This window comes from Suncus etruscus, chromosome 15, assembly GCF_024139225.1.
Source record: "Suncus etruscus isolate mSunEtr1 chromosome 15, mSunEtr1.pri.cur, whole genome shotgun sequence".
Lineage (NCBI taxonomy): Eukaryota > Metazoa > Chordata > Mammalia > Eulipotyphla > Soricidae > Suncus > Suncus etruscus.
Window position 1 is genome coordinate 74,029,666 of NC_064862.1, and position 14,576 is coordinate 74,044,241.

Below are 14,576 nucleotides of genomic sequence, written 5' to 3' on the forward strand. Positions count from 1 at the left end.
TCCGGACCCCGCCCTTATATGAATAGCCACTCCCAAACCACGCCCCAGATATAACCCCGCCCCAATCTTGCCTCTGACCACGCCCCGCGCCTCGAGGCCCCGCCCATCTCTTGTTTCTGGCCTCGCCCACAAACGCCCCAGGCCTCGGCTGCGATTCGGGTCCCCAGACCTCCAGGGGTTCGAAACTGCCCTCCGCGGGCCCGGCTCCAGGCATGGAGGCGCCCCTTCGCCGAGCCCCGCCTGGTGGCTCCGGGTGGCGATCCTCCGTGCACAGAGGGACGTAGGGCGGATGTCCCTCGCGCACTTTGCTGTCGAACCCTCGCCGAGGGGACAATCGGAGCGCGGGGAGTGGGCTGCAGGCCTCCGGGGTCCCCGGGCGAACGCCACGCCCCGTCCTGCTGTCGGAAAGGGTCCAGGGTCAACTGAGGTCACCTCCTGCTGGGGTCAAAGGTGGGGCAGTCGTGCCATCTGAGCCTTGAGTAGGGGACACAGCCCTCTCTGGGCCTAGTGGGCAGCACTCCTGCTGCCTTTGGGGGTTTCGGCTAACTGAGCCCCCACCGATCCCAGCAGGTGTCCTCGAGACTGAGGGGGGCACCTAAGAGCAGAAAGGCTGCCCCGCAGTGACTGGACCTTGAGTGGCCTGGGGCACTTTCCGCCATATGACCTCTGACCCCCCAGTTTCTGCAGCTTCACCCCTGCTAGTTCTGGTTTCAGCCCTCCTTTTAGTTCCTGGGGGGAGGGGCACCTCCATCTTTGTCCTCTTCCACCCTATGACCTCTGACCTTTGCAGAGAGGCCTTTGATTTTTTTCTGAAACCATTTTGCATGGGTGAGTGGGGAGGAAACGAGGAAAAAAAAGACAAATTTTACCCCAGTTTTGTGCCTTGAGGGGTACCTGGCTGCCCCCACTTCTAGCCTGTTGGCTGTGGGCTGTCCCTCAGGGCCACTGAGTCTAGGCCTATCTTGTCCTGAGCCTGTTTGTAGCCTTTTCCTGCCCACTTTTTTTTTTTTTTTTTTTGGTTTTTGGGCCACACCCAGTAACGCTCAGGGGTTACTCCTGGCTATGCGCTCAGAAGTTGCTCCTGGCTCGGGGGACCATATGGGACTCCGGGGGATCGAACCGCTGTCCGTCCAAGGCTAGCGCAGGCAAGGCAGGCACCTTACCTTTAGCGCCACCGCCCGGCCCCACTTTTTTTTTGTTTTTGTTTTTGTTTTTGGGTCACACCCAGCAGTGCTCAGGGGTTAGTCCTGGCTCTACGCTCAGAAATCGCTCCTGGCAGACTCGGGGGACTATATGGGATAAGGGATTCGAACCACCGTCCTTCTGCATGCAAGGCAAATGCCCTACCTCCATGCTATCTCTGGCCCCCTTCCTGCCCACTCTTATGTTCTCAGGACCACATAAACCCTGCGGATGGGAGGGGTCTTGGCACTCAGGAGACCAGCGTAGGACCCAGACCTTCTGCTGCAATGCGCACCCCAGCCCTTTGGGGTGTCTGTCTCTCAGTTCCCCACAGGCAAATCTTTCCCCAGATCTGGGATTGAGGTGAATGACCAGCCAGAGATTTTTTTTTTTTTTGGTTTTTGGGCCACACCCGGCAGTGCTCAGGGGTTATTCCTGGCTGTCTACTCAGAAATAGCTCCTGGCAGGCACGGGGGACCATATGGGACACCGGGATTCGAACCAACCACCTTTGGTCCTGGATCGGCTGCTTGCAAGGCAAACACCGCTGTGCTATCTCTCCGGGCCCCAGCCAGAGATTTATAGCTGAGGGGGCTGTGGGACAAGACAGCCTGGGAGCTGGAGTGGATGGGAGCTATGGAGGACAGACCTACAGAGACCCTCCCCTGCATTTTGGGGGAGCCTGGCCCTGCCGAGACTGACCTGGTTTGGAGCCAGAGCCGTGGTGGTGGGTGGTCACTGCTGGAGACTCAGGACAGGCCAGGGAGGAGGAAGTGAGGGCCTGGGCCCCGGGAAACCAGCTGCTCCCGCAAGGAGGAACTAGGGGCAGACAGGGAGTGTTTCAGGAGTGGGTCAGGGTGTGACTGGCCAATCACAGCTCTGTTACAAGGATGGGACTCGTGGGGGTCACAAGTGTGGGGGTTACCGGGGTCCCTGAGGCAGGAGGTGCTAAAGAGATCAAAGGATTGGAATCTGAAGATGAGGCCCAGAAAAGTGGGTACCCAGATGCACAATTAAGAGAATCTTCTGGGGCCAGAGCAATAACACAGTGGCAAGGCGTGACTCAGGACAGACCTGGGTTCAATCCCCCGGAGTCCCATATGGTCCCCCAAGCCAGGAGCGATTTCTGAGTGATAGCCAGGAGTAATCCCTGAGCGTCACCGGGTGTGGCCCAAAAACCAAAAAGAAAAAAGTAGAATCTTCTGGATTACAACATGCAGCACAGGGACCCCAGCAGGTGGGCAGCACATTGGGGAGGGGTGGCTTTGAAGTTCACCAGGTATCACAAGGGGGAAGTCCCCCTCCCCCCAATAGGGCTGTGTCCCCAGCGTGTGGCCTCTCAGTAAAGCTCTGGGCTCCGAGGCTGTTTGGGCTAGGTTCCCACAGAGAGGGGCAGGATGTCACTCAGGGCACTTTAAAAGGAGGCTCTCTAGTGGGCAACCTGCCTCCTGTTCCAGAGGTGGAGCCATAGATGTCTTGTGAGTAGGGTCTACACTCCTCAGGTGTGGGAGAAGGGGAGGGAGATCTGTGCTGAAGCCTCCCTCAGTCCCCCACTTCCCCTCCAGTCACAGGCTTTGGGACACCAATGTGGCTGCAATAAGCATGTTTATTGGGAATGTGCAAGGCGAACAGCAAAGTAAGAATCTAAAGGGATCCCCTAGGGGCACCGGTCTGATGGTCAGGTCAGTATGGGGCACTGGACCCCTCACACCGGTCTCAGGGCCTGGGGGCGCTCATTGGAGATGCCTTATCTAAAAGCTAAAATAACTTGTTAAAGAAGAAACTTAATCACAGAGCAGTCAGGAAGGGGTTCAGAGAAACTGCCCTGCTCTGGGTAGCCCATTTCCTGGGGTGGGTGTCCGGAGCACTGATTTGACAGCCCAAAAGGAGGACTCTCTGCAGGGTGGCGATGGATTCTGGGGAGCACTAGGGCTCCCAGAGTCTGGACAGAGAGACTGATCTGAGAGACCAGAGGGGCCCTTTGGTCCCACCCTGGGGGTGGGAGTGGCAGTGGAGGGGCAGTTTCTCAGGGGCTTCTTGGGGAGGGTTTTCAGAATTTAGAAACAGCAGAAGCAGCAGGGTGGAGAGGAGGCAGGGCCAAGGAGACGCCATGTCACTGCCACAGGTCGCCGGCTGCAGCTCCGTTGTCATTCTCGTGGAACTTGTGCAAGTGATCAGCGAACCTGGGGAGACAAAGAGCCTGGGCTGAGCAAAGGGGACCATGTGCATGAACATGCGTGGACATGTATGAGTGTTGGGCATGTATGAATGAATATGTGTGTGCGCACACGCATACGGGCATCTGTGAGTCTGGGCGCGTGTGTGTGAATGAGTGAGTGTGTGAACACGTGGCAGCTGGGGCGTGTGCATGCATGTAGGGATCAGGAGTCCCCAGAGGAAGGCCCCCATGTCAAGGAGGCAGGCAGGGCTGAGGTTTGGGAGGGCAGGGGCCTCACTTCTTGGCACAGAAGGCTGTGCAGTCTCGCTCCATGCTTTCACTCCAGGCCAGCTTGTAGAGAACCTAGTAGTAACAGTGAAAGGGTGAGCAGAGGGCCCCCCCACCCACACTCCCTGCAGATACCAATGCCCCCTGCATTGCTGGGAGCACCTTACCAGATAGCCAGAACCCATTGGGGATGTTAGGGGCACCTGCAGGGCCATGGCTTGCTGACTCCTTCAGTGCCAGGTGGGCAGATTTCTGTGCCCAAGATTCTGGTCATTCTCTTCCCAAAGTCCCCCGGCACCCCCAGTCCTCCCTCCAGTGGACCAGGATGGTTCGGCCTGGCCTCTCCACGGGGCTCACCAGGAAGACCAGGCAGTGCAGGAAGAGTGTGTAGAAGAAGCCCACGGTGCGTGCGACCTTGTTGGACAGAATCAGCTTCCCCTGTGGAGCAAGGGGGTGCCATGGGGTGCAGAATATAGAGGAGGGCCTGGGTGGCTGGGGAGGATACGGGAGGCAGCTGGGTGGGACCTGGGCCTCAGGGATGGGGTTCTCGCAGCCCAGTTCCAGAACCTTCCATAGATGCTGTTTCTGGGTGCAGCCTGTAGGGGCCCGTGGGACTCACCATGCTCAGCGTGGCCTTGTCCCATGGGCTCAGGCTCAGGTACTTCCTCTGTCGCTCCTGAGGGGCACATGGTCAAAGGACCCACAGGGGTCAAACCAGCTTCTGTGGCTGGGGCCTCCCCCATTCCCTCAGCCGACACCCAAGGGTCCCCCCCATCTTGGTGAGCAGCTCAATGGGAGCTCGGTGCTGGTCTCCCAGGCCTGACATTCCCGGGGGCAGCCTGGAGGTGCCCCACACCTCTCCCCATCCTGGGTTGGACTCTGGTTATGCCCCATTTCAGGGTGCATGTACCCTCTTGCTGAAGGAGGAGAAGGGGTCCAGGCGGTCCTCATACTGGGAGGAGTAGCGCATCTCGGTGTCATCACTGCTGCCCGCCTGCAGAAGGTAAAAGGGGGCAAGGGGGGACAGTAGAGGACATTAGGGACTCAGTTCACAGATCCACACAAGACATGAGGAAGATGTGGAAGTGGCTGCCGGGGGGAGTGCCAGTGGTTGTGGGGTATGCTGGGGAACCCTCTATGGCCACGCAGTTTGGAGCCGGTTTGCGGGGTTGGGGCGCCCTCTGGTGGCGGAAGAGCAGTTCTGTCTCGCTGTGGGAAAGGACTGAGGGTCTGGTCCTGGGAGACCCACACTCAGGGTCCGTCTCCCCGCTTTGCTGTGGTCGGTCACACAGCGTTTCCTGGTACCTGGGTTCCCCATGAGGTGAGCTTCAGGGAGTCAGGTGTGGTTCACCTCAATTTGTGATAGAGATGGAATGGGAATGTCTTTTTAAATGGAAGGTTTTGTTTTGGGGTCACACCCAGCGGTACTCAGGGCTTCCTTCTGGTTCTGCACTAAGGATCACTCCTGGCAGACCCCAGTGAGCCATGCTGCTGTACTATCACTCGACCCCCCAATCTGAGATTGAAACATGGGACTCAGGATAAACTCTGAGGGGCCCCCATTTCTGGTCTGTGACCTCACATCATCTCCTGACTTTCTTTTTTTTTTTTTTTTTTTTTTTTTTGGTTTTTGGGACACACCCGGCGGTGCTCAGGGGTTACTCCTGGCTGTCTGCTCAGAAATTGCTCCTGGCAGGCACGGGGGACCATATGGGACACCGGGATTCGAACCAACCACCTTTGGTCCTGGATCGGCTGCTTGCAAGGCAAACGCCGCTGTGCTATCATCTCTCCAGGCCCATCTCCTGACTTTCAATTCTGTCTTGATTAGTTCTGAAAAATGGGTCAAACACAAGGGGTTCACTGTGGGGATTTACTATGGAGGTTCATTGTAGTGGGGGTTCACTAGGGATTCACTCTGGGTAGCCTCAGTCTTGTGAGGATGCTGGAATCCTGGGGCAGATCCTGGACCTCCTGCTCCCCCGCCACTCTGAGACCAGGGTGTGGGTCCCTCACCCGGCCGGGATAGCTCTGCAGGAACTTGATCTTCTCGAAGAGTTTGATGTTATCGGCGCGGAGACTGTCCAGTTCGCTCTGCAGGGCCTGGAGCATGCGCTGGGTTCGGCAGTTCTCCTGTGGACAAGAGGCTGGGCTAGGCTCGGGTGGACAGGGTCCCCCCTTTGCCCAAGCCCACGTCTTTGCTTGCCTGTGCCAGCCTTGACCTATGAACTCTGCCTGAAAACACCCTTAAGGAGTTTCTTCCTCTCCCAAACTCTAGTCAGGGCTCTTGAAAAGTTATCATCATCATAGTTACTTTGTGGGTTCCCCCGCCCCCACTGGTGCTTGGGAGTCCCAGGGCCACTGCAGAGATTCCTAAGCCAACTGGGATGGTAGAATTGTGGGACCAGAGGATGCACAATCTGGAGGCTTGGAGGATTGCACCCGGGGATGTCTGGGGGTTCCATGTGGGGGTCAATGATCAAACCGGGGTCCTGTGTGTGCATGACATGTGCTTTAGTCCCTGAAACTATCTTTTTACTGTCTCACTTATTTTTTTGTTTTTTTGTTTTTTTTTTTTTGGGGCCACACCCAGCATTGCTCAGGGGTTACTCCTGGCTGCCTGCTCAGAAATAGCTCCTGGCATCCACGGGGGACCATATGGGACACCAGGATTCGTACCACCACCTTTGGTCTTGGATCGGCTGCTTGCAAGGCAAACGCCACTGTGCTATCTCTCCGGGCCCTCTGTCTCACTTTTTTAATGGTATTTCATGCCTTTCTAAAAGTATTTATTATTATTTTCTTTTTTTTCTTTTTTCTTTTTTGGTTTTTGGGTCATACCCAGCAGAGCTCAGGAGTTACTCCTGGCTCTCCGCTCAGAAATCGCTTCTGGCAGGCTCAGGGGACCATATGGGATGCTGGGATTCGAACTGTTGTCCTTCTGCGTGCAAGGCAAATGCCTTACCTCCATGTTATTTCTCTGGCCCCATCATTATTATTGTTGCTGTTGTTGTTGTTGTTGTTGTTGTTACTATTATTACTTTGGTTTTTAGGCCACACCTGGAAATGCTCACACATTCAGGAATCACTCACTCCTGGTGGTGCTCAGGGAACCATATAGGATGCTGGAGGGATCAAACCCAGGCTGGCCACACATAAGGCAAGTGTCTTCCTCACTGTTCTAGCCCCTAGTTTACCTTTTTTTTGTTTTTGTTTTTGGGCCACACAAGGTGGTGCTCAGGGGTAACTCCTGGCTCTGTACTCAGAAATCATTCCTTGCAGCTTGGGGGAATCAGACGGGATGCAGGGAATAGAATCCGTGTCTGTCCTAGGTTAGCTGCATGCAAGGCAAATGCCCTACCGCTGTGCTATCTCTCCAGCCCCCATTATTTACCATTTTTTGTGTGTGTGTTTGGGCCACACCTGGCGGCGCTCAGGGCTTACTCCTGGCTCTCTGCTCAGAAATTGCTTCTGGCAGGCTCGGGGACCACATGGGATGCTGGGATTTGAATCATTGTTAGTCCTGGATCAGCCCGCCCTGTCTCTGTGCTATCTCTCTGGTCCCGGTTTACCATTTTTAAGTAACAGCCACACAGTTTTGTTTTGTTTTGTTTTGGGCCACACCCGGCAGCGCTCAGGGGTTACTCCTGGCTCTCTGCTCAGAAATCGCTCCTGGCAGGCATGGGGGACCATATGGGATGCCGGGATTCAAACCCCCATTGGTCCTGGGTCGGCTGCTTGCAAGGCAAACACCTTATCTCTCCAGCCCTGGTTTACCATTTTTAAGTAACAACCACAAAAAAAAGTTTTAAGTGTCACACCCTGGGCTGGTGCACACAGACAAACCTCTCAACACACACACACACACACACACACACACACACACACACAGGAACTAGAAAATAGTACAGGGGTCAAAGCACTTCACACCCTGGGCTGGTGCACACTGACAAAACTCTCAACACACACACACACACACACACACACACACACACACACACACTGGAACTAGAAAATAGCACAGGGGTCAAAGCACTTCACACCCCTGGGCTGGTGCACACTGACAAACCTCTCAACACACACACACACACAGACAAACCTCTCAACACACACACACACACACACACACACACACACACACAGACAAACCTCTCAACACACACACACACTGGAACTAGAAAATAGCACAGGGGTCAAAGCACTTCACACCCTGGGCTGGTGCACACTGACAAAACTCTCAACACACACACACACACTGGAACTAGAAAATAGCACAGGGGTCAAAGCACTTCACACCCTGGGCTGGTGCACACTGACAAACCTCTCAACACACACACACACACAGACAAACCTCTCAACACACACACACACACAGACAAACCTCTCAACACACACACACACTGGAACTAGAAAATAGCACAGGGGTCAAAGCACTTCACACCCTGGGCTGGTGCACACTGACAAAACTCTCAACACACACACACACACACACACACACACTGGAACTAGAAAATAGCACAGGGGTCAAAGCACTTCACACCCTGGGCTGGTGCACACTGACAAACCTCTCAACACACACACACACACAGACAAACCTCTCAACACACACACACACACACACACAGACAAACCTCTCAACACACACACACACTGGAACTAGAAAATAGCACAGGGGTCAAAGCACTTCACACCCTGGGCTGGTGCACACTGACAAAACTCTCAACACACACACACACACACTGGAACTAGAAAATAGCACAGGGGTCAAAGCACTTCACACCCTGGGCTGGTGCACACTGACAAACCTCTCAACACACACACACACACAGACAAACCTCTCAACACACACACACACACAGACAAACCTCTCAACACACACACACACTGGAACTAGAAAATAGCACAGGGGTCAAAGCACTTCACACCCTGGGCTGGTGCACACTGACAAAACTCTCAACACACACACACACACACACACACTGGAACTAGAAAATAGCACAGGGGTCAAAGCACTTCACACCCTGGGCTGGTGCACACTGACAAACCTCTCAACACACACACACACACACAGACAAACCTCTCAACACACACACACACACACACAGACAAACCTCTCAACACACACACACACTGGAACTAGAAAATAGCACAGGGGTCAAAGCACTTCACACCCTGGGCTGGTGCACACTGACAAAACTCTCAACACACACACACACAGACAAACCTCTCAACACACACACACACACACACACACACACACACACACACACACACACACACACACACACACACTGGAACTAGAAAATAGCACAGGGGTCAAAGCACTTCTTTGCCCCCTTAGTTTGATCCCTGGCACCACACAGTCTCCAGAGCACCAGCAGGTGTGACCCCTCACATGGCCTGTGGTTAAATCCCCAACCACCGCTAAAGTCCCCCCAAAGTGCCACACAATTGGGCTCCATGTTTTGCAAGAAATACAAAGTGTAAAACCCATGAGTCACATAATGCAGCTGTCCCAGTGGATGCCTAATGCAGTTGTGGACCTGGGTGTCACCCTGACCTCCACTGTCTCCTCAGTGTCACCAGGCGCCCGGAGTACAGGAGAGAAGGACATGTGTGACTCACGGCCTCCAGCTCCTGATTGCGGGCTCGGAAACGCTCCCTCTGGCTGGAGATGATGGACAGCAGAGAGTCCACCTGGCCCTCGGGGATGGGGCTGCTGGCTGAAGTCAAGGGTCCTGGGATTTAAAGGAGGCAGTTAGCTTGGCACTGGGTCCTCAGGGGCAGGTGATGAAGGTGGTGGGAGCAGGACAGTGGGGGGAATAGGGGCCCTGAGAATCAGGTCCTGCCGGTACTGTCTGAGGACCCAGCTCCAAAATCTCCCTGATCTTTGTGCTCTGATCTCAGACCTGGATCTGCCTAGCTCATGAGGACAGTGGAAGACGGACACTCCTGGAGGCCTCATGCTTATCTCCACCTTGGTTTCCTTATTCCACCTTACTTCCTTGCTGTCAGGCCAAGGTCTCCTCCACTGTCCATGCCAGGCTAAGGTCTCTTAGAGACCTTAGAGAGGGAGAGGCTCCCTTGGGATGAGGGTAAGGGGTGGGATGGTGTCAGTTACCTCAACCTCCCTTCCTCACCATAGAACAGGGCTGTGGCCTCCTTGATGGGTTCTGGAATCTTCTCCAGGCTGAGCTCAGCTGCGCCCTGTAGGGAGACAGATACTTGTTGGCACCTTTGTGGGTGCTGAGCCTGGGGTGCACGGGGAAGGCCTGGGAGGGCACCCAAAGGGAAGGCTGAACCCCACTTGTTCTGGGTTAGAAAGTAAAGTTCCTGAGCCAGCCACCAGCATGCAACGGAGGAGGTCAACCCAGAGTCTTCCAATCTTGTTTTCTGGTCCCCAAATGTGCCCGCAATTGCCAGGGTGCACACAAATGAACGCAAAGTGGGGGGGGGGGGCTCACCTCGGCGTCAGGCCGCTGGATGGAGCGAACGGTGCTGAGGTCCTGCTCCAGTTGGGCTACCAGCTCGCTCTGCTCCTGTGCGGCAGCCACGGCCTCAGCCACGCGTCCCTGCAGCTCAGCACAGCGTCCTGCGGTCAAGGAAAATGGAGCGGTCAGAGAACCCCACCCAGGCTTCTGTGAGTCCCTCGCCAGCCCTGCTTGCCAGGTGACACCACAGAAGTCCTCCACAGCTAAGGGCAGGGCAGAGGCTGGAGACAGGAGGTGGAATAGCAGAGGTGGGGGCTTTGGCTGCCACCAACCTGCTTGGTCCCACCACCATGGTCTCCAGCGGCAATGCAGGGGACCCCAGGATTCACTTCCCCACTTGACTGTCTGGCAGGTCCTTCCTGAAAGCAGCTGTGAAAGGATCATGGATGGCTTGTGGGGGCCCTGGGAGGGGTGTGTGGTCCTCGGAATAGCTGTTGGCTCTGTCTAGGCCTCCCCTGAGGAATGGGGGCAGCCTGGCGGCAGGTGGACAAGAGACCACTAGGGGGTGCCATGGGTCCAGAGACCCAGGGGCAGGCACTGCTGCTTTGCACACTGACCACTACTGGCTGGGGTCTGCCTGCCATTGGGTCTGCCTGAAACCAGAGTGTCCTGTTCTTTTAGGGGGTTTGCTTTGGGGTTGCTCACAGTGGTGGTGGGAGACCAGGCTGCCTTGAAGGGGGGTTTCTGCTTATAAAGCAGGTGCTCTTAGCCTTCAAAGTCCAGTCTGGGGTACAGGGTCCATGCTGAGGGTCACCATGGCCACACTGCCCTGTCCAATGCTGCTGGACGTGAGGTTTGGGGGGATCTGATGGGGGTGGAACTGCTGGTCTGGTTGGTGCTGGGCCTATGGTGTGGGCCAGGGTGGGGGTTCCCTGCCACCCCATGTTTAGGGGCCCAGCAGAGCTCTAGTGATGGCGCATGGGAGAAGGGCAGGCCAAGGTGGGGACTGGGGATCCAGGTTTTCAGGGCCCGATGGCCTGGGTGAGAGTGCAAAGGGGGCCACAGGAGGTTTGAGTGACCCGGGAACCAGGCTGGGACCCCAAGGCCAACCTGGACCACCATCTATACTCCACAGAGGTCAGTAGGGCCATGTCTGCTGTAACAGGACCTCTCCCCATGTGCAGTGGCTGATTTGGGCCAGCAAATGTTCCAGGCCAATATGGCTCCCTGGCCAGACTGAACCACTGAGGGAACCTTCAGGGCTGCCACGCTGAGGGGGTCTGAGGGAAACTGAGGCTGGCTGGTATGACCTGGCCACAGGCTGGGGTAGATGAGGGTGGCTGAGGCAGGGGATGGTCCTGAGGGGACACAGGGACTGGCCTGCTTTCTCCTGAGGAAGGAACTTGGGGTCACCTGTTTCCTAGGGTTATCTGGTGTGCCCTGGACAGTTGGGGAACCCCAGTTCTGGTGTCACTGGATAGAGATAGGTAGGCTCAGGGTGGGTGGAGAGAGGGTAGGGGTTCTGGGCTACCCAACCCCCAATATCATATAGATACTCTGAGCACTGTGGGGAGGAGCTTAGGGGATACACATGTCTCAGGGTGTCAGGGGATGCTGAATGGGGCTCATGGGTGGGAGGGTCTGGTCTCTGCATCATGTCAGTAGAATTCTGGGGTCCTGGGACAGACCAGCCCTAAGTGTGGCTGGAACCTTTCAGCCATGGAAGTTGGACAAAGGGGTCTCCAGAGGAGCTGGGCCAGAAAGGGGTGACAGGCAGAGGACCCTGAGAGGGGCCACGGTGCACAAGGCCTGGATGGGGACCTCTGAGAGTCCTTGACATGTGAGAAACTCGGGACTATTCCTGGGTGTCACAAGGAGACAGCCTGGAGGAGGTGCCTTGGGAAAAAGTTAACGAAGCAGTGAAGTTCGGGCTTCAGGGAAAGGCTGGAGTGGAGGGCTGAGTCCTGGTCAGGCCTGGGGTGTCTGCATGTCCCTGAGGGTGGGAACCCTTACCCTCCTACTTGTAGTGTCCCCTACTCATGGACACAGTGTCACTGTGGCCTTACAGGCAGCCCCCTCCCCTCACTCCTTGGGGCCCTTGTGTCTTTCGATAGTCAGGCCAACCTCCCCCAGATGGACACCCCAGGCTATGGCCTGCCAAGGTGCCACCATCCACCAGAGCCTCCTTTGGGCTCCCTGTGTCTGATCTTGAGTTTCTAGCTGGTCCCAGGGCGCCCAAGAGGTCCCGACTCAGGGAGTTTATTCCTGCAGCTCCAAACCTGCTTCTCGAAATAAGCTGGGGGTGCTGATACCTGCGACCTTGCATGAAGTCTGCCCCCGGACCTCAGAGTCATTCACAAGGAAGCCTCATTGCACCTCCTCAGTGAGACCCCAAAACCACAGCCGAGTGGGCCCCAGGGCAGGAGGTAGAGATGCAGCAACTTGAAGGTCCCTGACTCAGAACCTTCACCAGAACCACCCCAGAACGATTCAACTCCGTCACCCCAGAACAGACTGTCAACCCAGAACCACCCAGTTCCATCACCCCAGAACCACCTGTATTCCCAGTAACATGACTCCCTAGAACCACCTGACCCGTAAGCCCAGAATTCACTCTATCACCCTAGAACTACCCTACTCCCTCATAGCCTGCTTTGTCCTGCTGTTACCCTTAGTCCCTTCAACCCTGCAGCAGCCGCTCCCCTCAGTCAAGCCCCCCAAACCCCAATCTGCACTGGCTCTTCTTGGTCTGAAATGTTTCCCAGGACTCATTACTTCAGAGACCCTTCCGTAGCCTGCCTCACTTCTTCCATGCACCACAGGGTGCTCTCAGACTCCTCCTCTCTGAGGGTTGTTTCCCTGGTGGTGGCTGGATGTACAGAACCCCCCCCCCCCCAATCAAAACAGAGCTGGGAGGGTGGCTACCCTCCCAGAGAAGGGGAGGGGCCCTCTTTCTATCTGGGCTTCTTGTACTTCAGCAAGGCTACAGACTCTGGACTCCATGTCCTTCCTCAGAAAGGGGCACAGCTGCTGCTGGCGCAACCTAGGGCCCCCCCCCCTTGCTTTGTCTCTGCATGGCTGCACCCTACCTGCCTGCTCCAAGGGAGCTCTGAGGCCTCTAGCTTTCTCTGAATCCAGTGCAACTGTCTGACTCATCCATATCTGCCACCAAGGCCTGGAGGGCCCAGGCACAGGGGAGTTTTTAGAGATCCTGAGTCAATCTTGTAGGAGTGAAGGGGCGGAGCCTGAGCCAGGCCCACCCTCCCAGCCGGTATCCCCCAATGTCTGACAGTCTCCAGGGCCACTAAGAAAAACCAATGTCCACTTGCCTCTGAGGGCTCTGGGTTCAAAAGCTAGGAGCAGGGGCTCTTTTGTCTGTACTTGGGGTGCCCAACTTGGGGAAGAAAACTGTTCCACCTGCATGTCCATGGCAGAGGAGTGCTCTGCTGACCAGAGTGACCCTCCTGTTCCAGCAACCTGAAAGTCTGAGTTTATTGGGGCACGGGCTCAGGAGAAACCCCCCCCCCCCCGCCCAATCCTGTTCAGGGCCTTATTCTCACTCCTCTATCAAAGGAACAGGTCAGAGAAAGTACAGAGGAAGCATTTCCCAAGAGGGGCCTGAGAGATGGTGCAGTGGCATTTGCGTGCAGTACCTGGCTTCCATCTCCAATCACCACTTTGGCCCCCCAAACCTCGCCTAGAGTGATCCCTGAGCACTTTTGGGTGTTGCCCCCAAATCAAACAAACAAACAAACAAAAAAGAAAACCAGAAAAGAGAAAAAGTGAATTCCCTAAGTGTTGAGTGGCCAAGCTTGCCGACTGAGGAAAGTGCTAGAATTCAGCAGCATAGCACAGAGGCCCCGATGACTGCTGGGGGCGTTCTTCAAATCCTCCCCGAGCTAACAACTGCCTCCCCCAGTGCGGCCCTGCTTGCCCCCCAACCATGGTGCAGGAAATCGTGCTACTTCTGGGAAGAGCCTGGAAAATGTAAACTCCTGGGCCAGCTGTTTCTTCCTTCTGAGCACGGGGCTCCCTCACATGGCTTGGGCTTCCCCATGGTGCCCCACAGGGATACTCCAAGTCTCCTTTACAGCCCTTAGCTAAGGGTCTTAACGAAGTCCCTGATAGAAGCCTAGGATCTCTTACCAGGCCCAATATTGGGGTGAAGCTGACAAGCTGCAGGTCTCCTAAACCTCCCCTCAAAGAGCCCTGGATGCCCATTAAACAGCGGCAGAGAGGTTGGCTGGGGTCGAGCACTGAACATAGGCCCCGCACGTAGGAGGCTGCTCAGCACTGCCAGGAGCAACCCCTGAGTACCACTAGGTGTGGGCTATGAATGAAAAGCCCAAAGGAACAAGAAAAATGACTGAGGGCCCAGAGAGTGCAGTGGGCAGGATGCTTGTCTTGCACTTGCCCGGCCCAAGTCTGATCCCCAGCATCCCATATGGTTGCCTGAGCCATCCACGAGTAATTTCTGAGCACAAACCCTGGAGTAATCCCTGAGCACTACCGGGTAT

The 14,576-nt window shown here is 55.8% G+C and overlaps 1 protein-coding gene across 2 annotated transcripts in view; it reads right to left on the minus strand.

Annotated features, from left to right (window-relative positions):
- Positions 1-3,065: 3,065 nt before the first annotated feature.
- CUX1 (cut like homeobox 1) overlaps positions 3,066-14,576 on the minus strand; it is a 221,664-nt gene continuing 210,153 nt past the window's right edge. For both annotated transcript variants that reach the window (XM_049787851.1, XM_049787852.1), the window contains exons 15-23: positions 10,093-10,220; positions 9,769-9,835; positions 9,254-9,366; positions 5,645-5,761; positions 4,539-4,622; positions 4,248-4,304; positions 3,986-4,066; positions 3,639-3,703; positions 3,066-3,365 (exon numbers count right to left, since the gene is read on the minus strand). In XM_049787851.1, the coding sequence (XP_049643808.1) occupies positions 3,296-3,365; positions 3,639-3,703; positions 3,986-4,066; positions 4,248-4,304; positions 4,539-4,622; positions 5,645-5,761; positions 9,254-9,366; positions 9,769-9,835; positions 10,093-10,220 (782 nt within the window). In that variant the 3' untranslated portion in view covers positions 3,066-3,295. The remainder of the gene's footprint in view (positions 3,366-3,638; positions 3,704-3,985; positions 4,067-4,247; positions 4,305-4,538; positions 4,623-5,644; positions 5,762-9,253; positions 9,367-9,768; positions 9,836-10,092; positions 10,221-14,576) is intronic.